At 41.5% G+C, this 13,681-nt stretch overlaps 1 protein-coding gene across 2 annotated transcripts; it reads right to left on the minus strand.

The window, feature by feature from the left end:
* Nucleotides 1-198: 198 nt before the first annotated feature.
* TSN (translin) lies at nt 199-12,310 on the minus strand. Of its 2 annotated transcripts, NM_001266679.1 has the most exon segments (6): nt 1,836-3,112; nt 4,889-4,968; nt 6,444-6,559; nt 9,151-9,247; nt 10,627-10,720; nt 12,116-12,206. In NM_001266679.1, coding segments are annotated over 6 exon segments (687 nt in total). In that variant the 5' UTR covers nt 12,182-12,206; the 3' UTR covers nt 1,836-2,878.
* Nucleotides 12,311-13,681: the final 1,371 nt, after the last annotated feature.

Genomic DNA, 13,681 nt, shown 5'->3' on the forward strand with positions numbered 1-13,681 from the left:
TTTACCGCCTTTAAATGTTTGTTATTGTTGTTGTTGTCCAGGGGAAGGGACACTGTTTATTTTTGCTTGTTTGATGCTTATTACAGTAGATACTAAAAAAAAAAAAAACAAATTCAGGCTCAGGGAAAGTCTTATTTTGGTGTCAGCCCTGACTGTGATGCTCTATCTGAAAAGGAGGACAAACAGTTTAATCCAGACTGAGAAACAAGCAAACTTTAATTTCTGAGTACACAATTATGAAACTATGCCAGTAGCAACCTGCATGTTTGTCTCATCTCTTTAGCCACTTAAGGTCTCAAAACACTGCCAAAGCTTTCCTTCTCTATTAAACTCCCTTAAGCATTGCTCCTATTATCATTCAAGTTTAAGACACGGCAAATATCCCCACGTGTATATGGCTGGTTATCTTCTTATAAATGAATCCGTAAGACAGTGTCTCCTAATTCGTCTCTATTTTCTCTAACCTGCTTGATTTTCTACAATTGAAAAAAGTAATTCTGGTATACTCACACCAGAGCCCAGGTTTCTCAACATCTTCAGTTAAATGACTTTCAATTCCCCAATCAAGGTATAACACACAAATGTTATCTGCGCTTTACAGTATAGAACTCTGAGCGGCTGGTGTCTTTTGGTTAGTGTAACCATTACACGGCAGTATGTGCTTGTCACCCCGGTCTTCTTTAGCCTCAAAAAATATTCAGAATTTGTTATGCACATGGGAGATTTCTTACAGCAGCACACTCACTTACAAAAAGACCAAAAAAATTTTATTGCTTTACAACAAGCCAGCAACAAACACAACTGAGTAAGTATAAACATGACACTTCTAAATCCTCAAATGGAATTCCAAGACCAGAGTGTGCTTCTCCACTTAAATTGCATGTGTTAAAACTGAAATCCACAACTTCTGGCAAGTACTTCAATATTCTCAAGCAGAATCAATACTTAAAGAGGTTAAAAAAAAAAACAAAAAAACCTATTATCAAACTTACTGCCTTATGTGTGATGATCTAATTTAGAAGTCTTTCATGCTTGATCCTGGCAGTGCTATTAATGCACATTTTAAGTGACCACCATGGGCACTTTTAAGAACCTAACTTCACAAAAGAGCTGTCAAGAAAATTGTTCTAAAATCCCAATGCACAGTAACTCATGCCTCATTTCAACTGCTTTTCTCGTGATGAAAAAATGTAGTCAGCCTTTAACTTGTACTGATAAAAGCTGTGAAGAGTATGCCAAATAGCCCCTCATACAAACAGGAAGCCCAAATTGTTGATCAGGTTGATCAGGCCAGAAAAGGTGACACTTTTAGATACTTTGTATTATTCTGGAAAGCACTTTCCTTTCAGTGAGTGCAAAGTAACTATGGATTAAGTCACCATTTTAATCGTCTTAATTCGATAGCAAGAGTTTCCTGGCACATACTCTTAGTACTACCTGAAAATTGAAGACCACCAACAGTATTTACATGACTTGCCCCAAACTGTACATTTAAAACCTGACCAGGCGCGGTGGCTCAAGCCTGTAATCCCAGCACTTTGGGAGGCCGAGACGGGCGGATCACGAGGTCAGGAGATCGAGACCATCCTGGCTAACATGGTGATACCCCGTCTCCACTAAAAAATACAAAAAACCAGCCCGGGCGACAGAGCAAGACTCCGTCTCAAAAAAAAAATAAAAATTAAAAAAGAAAAAAAAAAAAAAACCTGACAGTCACCAACAACCTGAAATTTCTTACTCTAAAACATATTACCAAATCCCACTGATTTATTTTGTGTGTACTTTCGTGTTTTTTGTTTTTATATGTAGATGGAGTCTCACTTCGTTGCCCAGGCTGGTCTCGAACTCCTGAGCTCAAGCAATCCCCCTGCCTCGGCCTCCCAGTGTGCTGGGATTACAGGTGTGAGGCACCACGCCCGGCCTGATTTATTTAGAATTCACTATTTTATCTTTCTTCCAGACAAAGCAAAGCATTTTTCTCTAACAACATAATAGTCAGGATTTTGCTTATTAACTTATGTGGGTGGTTTTATACTCCCAGATCAAATGATCTAGCTGACTACTAGAAAAAAGGTTTCATAGTTTAGGAATATATCATATCACGTGTTAGTTCCACATGCACGTGAAGACCATTTTTAATTGCTGCAACAGCAGAATATTAAGGCAACATGAGACAGCAGAGGTGTTTTAAAACACTAAGCCCTACTCCCTGCATGGTGGAGAACCAAATGATGTCACTAAATCCCTTAATACAAAAACTTTCCAAAATAATCTGCTGAGCTTGACTTTGCAGTTTAATCTTGTATATTCTGATGGCAGTGAGAGAGAACCTGGGGCTATAATTCCCTTGGCAAAAGAATTCAACATCTGATTTACTCACAATGCTTAAAATAAGGAAGGGAAAATATAAAATAAGTTTTCCTTGCTTGGCAACCATCTTTTTAATTATCTATTTTAATACTGTATCCAGGCTATGCCTGGGTGTGGATGGCTAACTCGCATATAGAAAATATCAAGCATCACATCTGGAAGAATCACAAACGAGACAATGAACTTCTCAATCAGTACATCAACAGTCAAGGTAAGCAAGAAAAGGACTTTACCAAGAAACTAACATTTACACTTTTTGACAGAACTGAAATACACTGAATTACAGAGCCAATTCACTGAAACAACAAAGAAAATTCTGTCCATGTAAAGGCTATTATTTTTTACCCCCAAAAAAGTGTTTCAATTCTGATACTCACACCACAACTGGTTAAGAAAATAAAGCGCAGTGTTTAGCAACTGGGCATCCTAACTACCGTAAGAGGCACTCTGTGCTCACCCCTTCCTGGCAACCGCTGAGGTCAGCAAGGCCAGGAGCAAGGAGAGCCTCCTATTTTTCAACACAAGCTGCTGCCGTCTCCTTATTGAAGCCCCGGATGGAGAGATCATAGACCACCTCCTCTACTTTCTTCACGTCATATTTCAATCCGTCGTAGCGCTTCCTCAGGGAGTCATTTTTCAGGTTGAGAAGGCGGAAACCGGAATCCAGCTCATTGATGAAGGTGGAGATGTGGAGGGGTCGGGAGTAGTCTCCAGCAGTCACGCTGTTGACAGACAGCCTTGACTGTACCAGGAAAGAGAAATCAGGGGCTTGTTACAACATGCTGCTCCTCAGTGCATCTTCTGCTGAATCAAAGCCACAAGAACCGCAGGTCTAGACAGCTACACTCATGTTCTATCTCAGCGCACATGCAAGTACAGACAACACAGGAGCTTCTCCGAAAAGAATCCCACTGAAAATGAGACCATTTTTGCCCAAGTAAAATTTAATATTACTAACATCTAAAATTTCTCTAATTTCTTAAACTGGCTATTGCATAATAAAGTGTTACATTACATACACAAGCATCTTTACAGCTCATCTGCTTTCATAACGAAGAAATAAACCACAAAGTAATCACAGCAGCTCCACTATCTCTTCCAACCTTGGCCAAATGATCACATTTCTAGAGCCCACCTACTAAGCTGCAACTCTAATCACCTAGAATCAAGTAAGGCAGACTTGGGATAAGAATCTAAAATTACGTCAGTGTACCTATCTTGAAGGAGAACTAAGATTGATTTCAAGACCCAACTCAAGGCTCCCCTTCTCGGTGTCAGTATACAACCCCTCACTGCTCCATTTGACTGGCTTTTCAAAACGTATTAAAATAATAAAAAAGATTCCCCTTTCTGTAAATCCTCTCCACTTTCCCAGGTTTACCTACACCACCCCTTTAGTGCATTCTCAACATACGGGTTTTTTTTGTCTCACATAAAGGTTTTGTTGTTGTTGCTGTTGTTGTTGTTTTTAATATAAATCAAGAAGGGGTCTTGTTTTGTTGCTTAGGCTGGTGTGGAACTCCTGACCTCAAGGGATCCTCCCACCTGGGCCTCCAAACCTGCCAGGATTACAAGTGTAAGCCACCGCACCTGGCCCCAACATGTATGGTCCTAAAGACACCTTCCACTTAACAACTAATACTAACAAGATGCTTCATGTTTACTGGTCAGGTGTCTCGAAAAAGCCAGACAAGTGGTACAGCCTGCAAGTGGACCCCATTATCCATTCTCACCATCTTCCTCAGGTTTTCAATGCACACATACCCACTCCAATAGACTCCATTTCTGCCTCCCCTGCAGGCAAGGCACCAGAATGTTAATAGAAGTTGTGTGGACAACTTGAAAGAAATGTCCTCAAAGCGAGAGGGCATATCCTTTTTCCTATTTCCTCCTACTGCTGGCTAGAGTGAAGATGTGACTAGAGCAACAGTTCTGGAACGTAAGAAAGAAGCTGAAGCTAGAAGAACCTAGGGCCAAAGATCAAGGAATCATCAGACCAGCCCTGGACTGCTTTCCTCTGGAACAAGGACAAGCAAACTGTTTCTTAACGAGCCAGAAGTAAATATTTTCACCTCTGCAGACTGGCACAGTCTCTACCACAACTACTCAATTTTGCTACTGACAGTTTTTTTTTCTTTAGACTTTTACCAGGCAATTTCCCCAAATAGTGATTAAAGGAATAAAGAATAACTTATATGGTTATATAGACAAATGAGTCTCCAAAACAATTACATGAATTAACAGTTACCAGGAATAGATGTTTTGCCACTACCCTAAAAGGAAGAGGTCTTATCATCTGTTGAAAATTCTTAACTCAGTAGGTATGCACTCATCATTTGATCTGGCTTTTCTCTGATGCCTAGGAAACTGTAACACCTACAGTGCCAGTCAGTGACTACCTGGTGACTGAGAGATGGCTTAGAAAAGAATTAAGACGTTCTGAATTTTGGTACCCATTTTAAAAACTGACAGTGAAGCAGAAAGATCAAAAAAGCAACCAGCAAGTTACTGAGCTTACCAGTTCACTGGCAAGAATTAGAACTCCTGAGAGATAATCTTCTACATCCAGATGAAAACCTTTCTCCCGATCTGGCTCAACTAAAAACACATGAAAATAAAGTCATGCTGTGAATCCAAGTCAAGCCTCAGAATATAAAAATATACACATAATTTCTCCCAAAGTAAGTGAAGAAAGGATGAATCTTTTAAAAACCGGCTTTTTAATATATTCACACCCTTGGCAACTAAACCTCACTGTGGATTTTTTGAGTTCTTAAGCAAAATTCAATTCAGTCTTCCCTCAAAAAGTAATACTATCAAAAATGGTATCGAGTTGTGTCAGAGAACATACTTCTTGTTAGAAAGTGCATGATAAAGCATTTAAGACAGGAGTTACGATATTTGCAACTATCAAATGGCTGACAGAGACACACACAAAATGAGAAGATTAAGCAGATGTAGCAAAATGTTAACAAGTGGTAAATCTAAGTGGCGTGTAAACAGGTATTCATTTTACTATTCTTTCCATTTTTCTGTAGGCTTGAAAGTTTTAAAAATTCAATTTTAAAAACTAAAGCAAGTACAAATAAGTTTGCCGTTGTTATTTTTAGCTTTTGTTTTTCCAAATATAGTCGGCCCTCTGCACTAACTGTGGATCAAAAATATTTGGGAAAAGGCCAGGTGCGGAGGGCTCATGCCTGTAATCCCAACACTTTGGGATGCCAAGGCAGGCGAATCACAAGGTCAGGAGTTCAACACCAGCCTGGCCGACACAGTGAAACCCCATCTCTACTAAAAAAATACAAAAAATTGGCTGGGCGTGGTGGCTCACACCTGTAATCCGAGCATTTTGGGAGGCTGAGGCGGGTGGATCACCTGAGGTCAGAAGTTCAAGACCAGCCTGACCAACACGGAGAAACCCCATCTCTACTAAAAATACAAAATTACCCAGGTGTGGTGGTACATGCCTATAATTCCAGCTACTCAGGAGGCTAAGGTAGGAAAATTGCTTGAACCCAGGAGGTGGAGGGTGTGGTGAGCCGAGATTGTGCCACTGCACTACAGCTGGGCAACAAAAGCAAAACTTCATTTTGGGGGAAAAAAAAAAATTAGCTGGGCGTAGTGGCAGGCACCTGTAATCCCAGCTACTCGGGAGGCTGAGGCAGAACTGCTTGAACCTGGGAGGTGGAGGTTGCAGTGAGCTGAGATTATGCCACTGCACTCCAGCCTTGGCGACAGTGAGATTCTATCTCAAAACATATATATATATATATTTACATAGCACTTACACTGTATTAGATATGTTAAGAAACCTAGAGATGATTTAAAGTACGTGGGAGGATGTGTATAGGTTACATGCAAATACTACACCAGCTATATAAGGGACTTGAACATCCTCAGATTTGGGTATTGGGAGAGCTCTGGAACCAATCATCCTCAGATACCAAGCTACAACTACAAGTGGTTTCTAGCTAATTCTTATTTGTTTTAAGAAACAAAGTACAACCACCCTTTCCACCAAAAACTAAGCAACCATGCCTGATTCTGCAGATCCCACTAATAAAGACACTTACTGCCAAGAATTTCTGTAACCGCTTCTCGAGTCACTAGTGTTTCTGTTTCCAAATACACAACAAATGCTGCCAAGAAGACCAAGCGCTGCAACACAAACCTCCAGTGCTCATGAAATCTGCAGGAAAATAAGCAAATTTAGCCTCCAAGGTTAGGGACCTTCAGAAAGACGGGTTTAATATAGTCATGTTCAAACAGTTTAGAAATGGGATCATTTTTCAAATAAAATCTTATGCAAATCCCCAATATGTAAAGAGAAATATGACATTTAGCATAAATTTTACAAGTTGAAATTTTAACAATTATTTAAGTTTAATCAGCGAGAAATATGGTCTAATTCTGATGAGTATGAAAATTTACGCCCAGTGCGATGGCTCACGCCTGTAATCCCAACACTTTGAGAAGCAGAGGCAGGTCGATCACCTGAGGTCAGGAGTTCAAGACCAGCCTGGCCAACATGGCAAAACCCCGTCTCTACTAAAAATACAAAAATTAGCCGTGCGTGGTGGCGTGTGCCCATAGTCCCAGCTACTCGGGAGGCTGAGGCAGGAGAATCGCTTGAACCTGGGAGGCAGAGTTTGCAGTGAGCAAGAGCATACCACTACACTCCAACCTAAGCGACAGAGACTCCATCTCAAAAAAAAAAAAAAAACAACTGAAGGTTACAGATGACAAGAGCAATTGTGCTTTCTAAAATTCATCAGTAAGAACAATGATACTGCTCTGAAAAAAATAAAACTTTGCAACTGATGATTGAAGACAACTGCAGTTATATATCATCCTCAACGTATTCCTACATTTTCATTTGAGTGCAGGATACCAAGAAAATTCTGATTCACAAAATTCCCATTTGCAATCACTAAACAAATGGACTTAAAACAGAATACTGAGCTAGAAGCCTGAAAAAAGAAAAGGAAATTTTACAACCTGTGGATATTTACACAATGCCTCCCGATTTTCAAATGTGGCAATACATTCAAAAAAAGGTCTCGACACAATGCAGGTCACACAAACCCTTCTGAAGACCAAATCCAGCCAGAGGGCAGCCTGTGTGTGACCTCCAGAGAAGATGGTCTCTAAATACCCCACCCGTTCTACTGTCCTACCTCTCTCTGTGCTTCAGCTATGACAACAGCGGTCCCTGACCTTTTCAGCACCAGGGACCAGTTTCATGTAAGACAATTTTCCCACAGAAGCGGGGCAGATGGTTTCAGGATGAAACTGTTGCACTTCAGATCATCAGGCATTACAGTCTCATAAGGAGCATGCAACCTAGATCTCCTGTGTGCACAGTCCACAATAGGGTTCGCACTACTGTGAGAATCGAATGCTGCCACCAGTCTGACAGGAGGTGGAGCTCAGGCGGTATTGCAAGTGATGGGGAGCAGCTGTAAATACAGATGAAGCTTCACTCGCTCACCCACTGCTCACCTCCTTCTGTGCATCCCGGTTCCCAACAGGCCACAGACCAGTACCAGTCCGCGGCCTGGGGGTTGGGAACCCCTGCCTTACAGCAAGGATCAGCAGATTTTTTCTGTAAAGGGCCAAGTAGTAAATATTTTAGGCTTTGTGGGCCTCTTTCACTGTTATGTATTCTTATCTGGGCATTTTCCTTTTTTTTAAACAACTCTTGAAAAAACAAAAGCAATTCTTAGCTCCCAGAGACAACAGCCACTAGTGGTTTATCAATCTCCGCCTTAAAAGAATATTCTCATGAGGTTATACTATCCACCCTTGAAAATATTCATCCTGTTTACTGTTGATATATATGCCTTACAAGAACATCTTTTTCAGTAAGAAAATTAAAATGAGTAGAAATTCTTGATTCAGATGCAGTTCTTCCCAGTTTAACACCTATGAAACCAGGAGACATTTCACAATCCATGTTTCACAATTTTTTTTTTTTGAGATGGAGTCTCACTCTGTCATCCAGACTGGAGTGCAATGGCGCAATCTCGGCTCACTGCAATCTCCACCTCCCAGGTTCAAGTGATTCTCCTGCCTCAGCCTCCAAAGTAGCTGGAGTTACAGGCATGAGCCACCATACCGGGCTAATTTTTGTTATTTTTAGTAGAGACAGGGTTTTACCATGCTGGCCAGGCTGTCTCAAACTCCTGACCTCAGGTGATCTGCCCGCCTTGGCCTCCCAAAGTGATGGGATTACAGGCGTGAGCCACCACGCGTGGCCCATGTTTCACATTTATGACTAGCAAAATTTTCCTTCCCTACTGGTACATAAAATAATGGTGTATCTTAAAATCAACAGTGTTGACTTTAACAAGAAGACATGGCATAAAATATTAGCTAATTATGTTACTTGGCAGTGAAACTCAAGCTTCAAAATAAAACTCAACTCCATATATATACTGCCACCTAATCTCATTATTTCACTAACTATAGTTCACCCAATTTCACAAGAAACTTGAATACAGCAAAAAGATATTCTCACTTTTGACCCTCTTACCACATTTTCTTTTTAATTGCTTTTTCACTGCAAAAGTAATACATGTTCCTTAAGATTCAGAAAGTAAAAAGAAGAAAAAAATAAAATCACCAATTTTTGTCATGACCATTATCAGTTTACTTCTTTCTCTTTTTGTTACTTCTACACGGAAGGATGCTTGCCTAGTTGCAAGCAATCATTTAGTATGTATAATTTTTCTCTTTTTTTACTTAACATCATAAAATAATGCTGTTTTTCTTACAAACCTGTAATACTGTTCAGCAGGAAATTTGGTCTTCAAAGATGTTAGATGTGTTTTTACTGTACCAAAATGTTCTCGAGCTTTCAAACACCTCTTTGGAACTAATCACAAAAGATAACCAAATGTAATAATGAAAAACTTACCAAATTTCAAATACAGTTCTTGCTTAATAATCTAAGTAATCTACCTGGAAATTAATAAACTTTTTTTTTTAACCTCACAACTAATGTACACATCTCTGCTTTTCAACCTGGTTCTCAAAAAGTATCATCCCCAGTTTCCCTACTAATTAGCTATACTGAAAAATAAACAACTTGCCAAAAGGGAATATATTAGGAGACACATTGGTAATTGGTTAGGTTGTCATAAATAACGTCATCCTTAAGGAGCTGCACACCAGCTGCTATTCCTGTTCACTCCTCAGAGGATGCATAAAATTGGATTGCTTCTTCCTCCCATATTTGGCAGAAAAAAGCCTTTACCAAGTATTCACAATCAGGATGACCAACTCCGTATCATTAAGAAAAATGACTTGCCTCTACCACGTGTAAATACATTATTATATCATTCTTATATCTGAAAACATACTTCAGCTCTTTTAGCTGTGCTGGCTATACCTTACAATGAAGGTTCCATGTCTAAACTTGACATATTTTACTTTCATTCAAGAGGCTGACTATAAACACATTAATTTGAGAACATTTTATACTGTTCATCTCATATTAAAAGGTATTCAATCACTGAAAGACTGGATTCAACTACACACTGGTGCATACACACACATATACACACACACACAAAAGGGCCAAATAAAAGTCACTAGATAACACAAGAGTTATAAACGCTTGGGCCAGGCGCGGTGGCTCACACCTGTAATCCCAGCACTTTGGGAGGCCGAGGCAGGAGGATCATCTGAGGTCAGGAGTGCAAGACCAGCCTGGTCAATAGAGTGAAACCCCGTCCCTATCAAAAATACAAAAAAAAAAAAAAAAAAAAGTAGCTGGGCGTGATGGCGGGCGCCTGTAATACCAGCTACTCAGGAGGCTGAGGCAGGAGAATCACTTGAACCTGGGAGGCGGAGACTGCAGTGAGCTGAGATGGCGCCACTGCACTCCAGCCTGGGCAACAAGAGCGAAACTCCGTCTCGGGAGAAAAAGTAAATAAATATTAATAAACCCTTTTCCCACTTATCCTGAGAATACTGTGCTAGCAGAAAGCTGCACTTTTTTTTTCTAAACAGGAAATGGGTTAAGCAATTGTAATTATCATCAGTAGAATGCCATCACAATAGAAAACATCTCTATTTAAACCATACTATCTGGTAGTGCAAGAAAAATCAACCAAAATTATCAAATCACCTCCTTCTTCAATTTTTACTCACCATAAAGCATGATAGCCATTTTTCATTATAAAATGTCTTCTGGATAGAAACTCTCTTCTAAATAAGAGACTGATAATTGAGTATAAAACAAGAACTTACTGTCCTGAAACCCAGCACCCTGATGGACCCCTTGCAGTAGAGTTAAAATCTCTCGAGCTGTTTGTTCTAAACTCTGTACAACTTTTCGGATTTCCTAGAGAGAATTAAAAATAAAAATCAGATACTCAACAGAATTATTGTCATACACTCACACCAAACACATTAGTTTATGTGATCATAACCAAGTTTGAATCCTGACTTTTTTCCACTTATTTCCTCTGTAAGACTTCAAAAAGTCACTAAAAAGCCTTAGATTCCTCAGGTACTCTTTAAAGGATAATAGCCACCCATTCACCCCAAGGATTCAATTGGGACATTATAATGGATGATGTGTGTGAACGTAACTTGCAGAATGAAGAGTTAAATGCAATACAAGAGTTGGGTATTTACACTTCTTTTTTTTCTTTTTTCTTTTTTTTTTGAGACGGAGTCTCATTCTGTCACCCAGGCTGGAGTGCAACGGCGCGATCTCAGCTCACCGCAACCTCCGTCTCCTGGGTTCAACCAATTCTCCTGCTTCAGCCTCCCAAGTAGCTGGGATTACAGGCGTTCGCAACCATGCCCAGTTAATTTTCTTTTGTATTTTTAGCAGAGACAGGGTTTCGCCATGTTGGCCAGGCTAGTTTCAAACTCCTTGCCTCAAGTGATCCACCCGCCTCGGCCTCCCAAAATGCTGGAATTATAGGCATGAGGCGCCGCTCTCGGCCTCTAATTCATTTTTAAAATATTCACTGAGCATACTTATGTGTGAGGCACTGTGTAAATACTGGGGAACCGAGCACACAATCCTTTCCCTCTGATGGTTTAACATACAATGGGGGAGAAGATTTTTTAAAAATAATCAACATTACACACATTTAAAAAACTTAAGGTGCTACTAGAAAACATAACAGGAAATAGATCGTTTAGACTGTGACGTCAATGACATAAATACGAGACAATCACGAAAAGAACGGGAAAGAAGCAAATTCCAGGAAAAGCGAACAGGCAGGAAGCTATCTGGCGCACTAGAAGAGGTAAAGTGAACATCATACACAAAGACAGAGAGCATAAATGAGATTGACGAGAGACCGTGTGAGCCACAGGAGGGTCTGATTTTTTTATCCTGTGTGGGATAGGAAACCATAGGACAGTTTTAAGCAGGAGATCACATGTGCTTTTAAGACACCAACAAAAATACACGAAACGCTCATTCGCCGAAGACCAGGTGCTAATCGAGCCTTCGGTATAAACAAGCGCTGAAAAGAAGGAAAACTGACACAAATGAGGCAGGTAATGCTTAGAAGCTGAGACCCGAACACAAGGAATCAGGACAGAGCGGCAAAATTTGGGGCGGGGGCGGGGAGTGTCCTAACCTAAAGCTAGAGGGGAAGCAACCCACCCTCGGAGGCGTCCCCACCGCCCGAGACTGAGCGACAGAGGAGGGTCGGGCGCAGTGGCCCACCTAGGCATGGAAAGGCAAAGGGAATGGGGAAGGGAGGGGGCTCGCCTCTCGGATGTCCTGCTCGGCAGCCAAAAAGCCCTGCAGCTCCACGAAGATCTCGCTCACAGACATGGCGCCGGCTGCACAACAATCAGCCAGTGTAGCAAGGGCGGCCAGGGAAGTGGACGCCGGAGGCAACCAGCGCAATCAATCGCAACGGCCGCCGCTATCGCCGCGTCCCCCCGGTCTTACGCCACGACCGTCGCTGGGGTCCTCCGAGGCCCGCGGCGCGCCGGAGGACGGGCTGTCCGCCGCGCTGCCTGAGGCGCCGTCCGCGAGGCGCGCGTCCAAAGGGCAGAGGAGGAGGAGAGTGGGCGGGGCCTCAGTCTGAGGCCTTCAGACAGGCATCGCCAGAAACAACCTGCGAAGGGGGCCCTCGGAGCACGTGGGCCTCAGGGAGGGCGGGGACGGGCTTGTAGGTGGTGCGGGCGAGCGGGGTTGTTTAGGTTACGTGTGTGTATTTATTTCATACACTACAGCAGTTGGGGGGAAATATTTCACAACGAAAGAGTATGCACAAAAACACAGGTGCAGAAGAACGTAGAGAGAGTGCAGCCTTCGTGAGGAAGTAGGGGGCCGTGCATTTACATTTCCAAAAAAAGGAAAATAAAAGTAACGTATGTAGGACTGTGAGTAGGGAATGGATTGGGAAGGAAAATTTTCTGTGTAAATCTTTTATTTTAATGTCTTCTCTGTATGGCTGTATTCCCTATTTTTAAATTAAACGGATTTTTTAAGCGTGGGCGGTGGGATGTTTCTCTTTCCACTCACACCTTGCCCTAATTCCCCTTCCATGCCCTATAACTGTTTCCCCTTTGTTTTTGAAGAGTTATTTCATACACAAATACTGTGTGTATGTGTTCTTGAACAGTTATTCCATACACAAATACAGTGTGTGTGTGTTGCAGTCTCCAGATGAACTGGAATGATTCTTATCTAAATTATAACTTACTGCTTGCTTTGTGCCTGACGTTATTCTAAACTCTTTATATGAAGGATCATATTTAATTCTCATTATATGAGAAGAATTTCATGTCCATGAAGAAGACAGTAAGACCACTAGCACCTACATTTTTAAAAAATTATCCGCCGGGCGCGGTGGCTCACACGTAATCCCAGCACTTTGGGAGGCCGAGGCTGGCAGATCACGAGGTCAGGAGTTCGAGACCAGCCTGATCAATATGGTGAAACCCCGTCTCTACTAAAAATACAAAAATTAGCCTGGCGTGGTGGTGTGCGCCTGTAATCCCAGCAACTCGGGAGGCTGAGGCAGGAGAATCGCTTGAACCCGGGAGGCAGAGGTTGCAGTTAGCCAAGGTCACACCACTGATCTATAGCCTGGGCAACAGAGAGACTCCGTCTAAAAAAAAAAAAAAAAAAACCCTTTCTTAGCTCCTGTTTGTTCTCCCAAAACCCATTTGTCTGTCTTAAAGAATCCTATTTGTTTTCATACAAACTTTCGTCACCTCTCCCTTTTACCTACTGAGTTAGGCACATAAGCCACTAATTGGTTTTTGTCTTTCTTTGTTTTTTGTGTGGATTTTTTGTTTGTCGCTGTTTGTTTTGTTTTTT

Source organism: Macaca mulatta, chromosome 12 (assembly GCF_049350105.2).
Source record: "Macaca mulatta isolate MMU2019108-1 chromosome 12, T2T-MMU8v2.0, whole genome shotgun sequence".
Classification (NCBI taxonomy): domain Eukaryota; kingdom Metazoa; phylum Chordata; class Mammalia; order Primates; family Cercopithecidae; genus Macaca; species Macaca mulatta.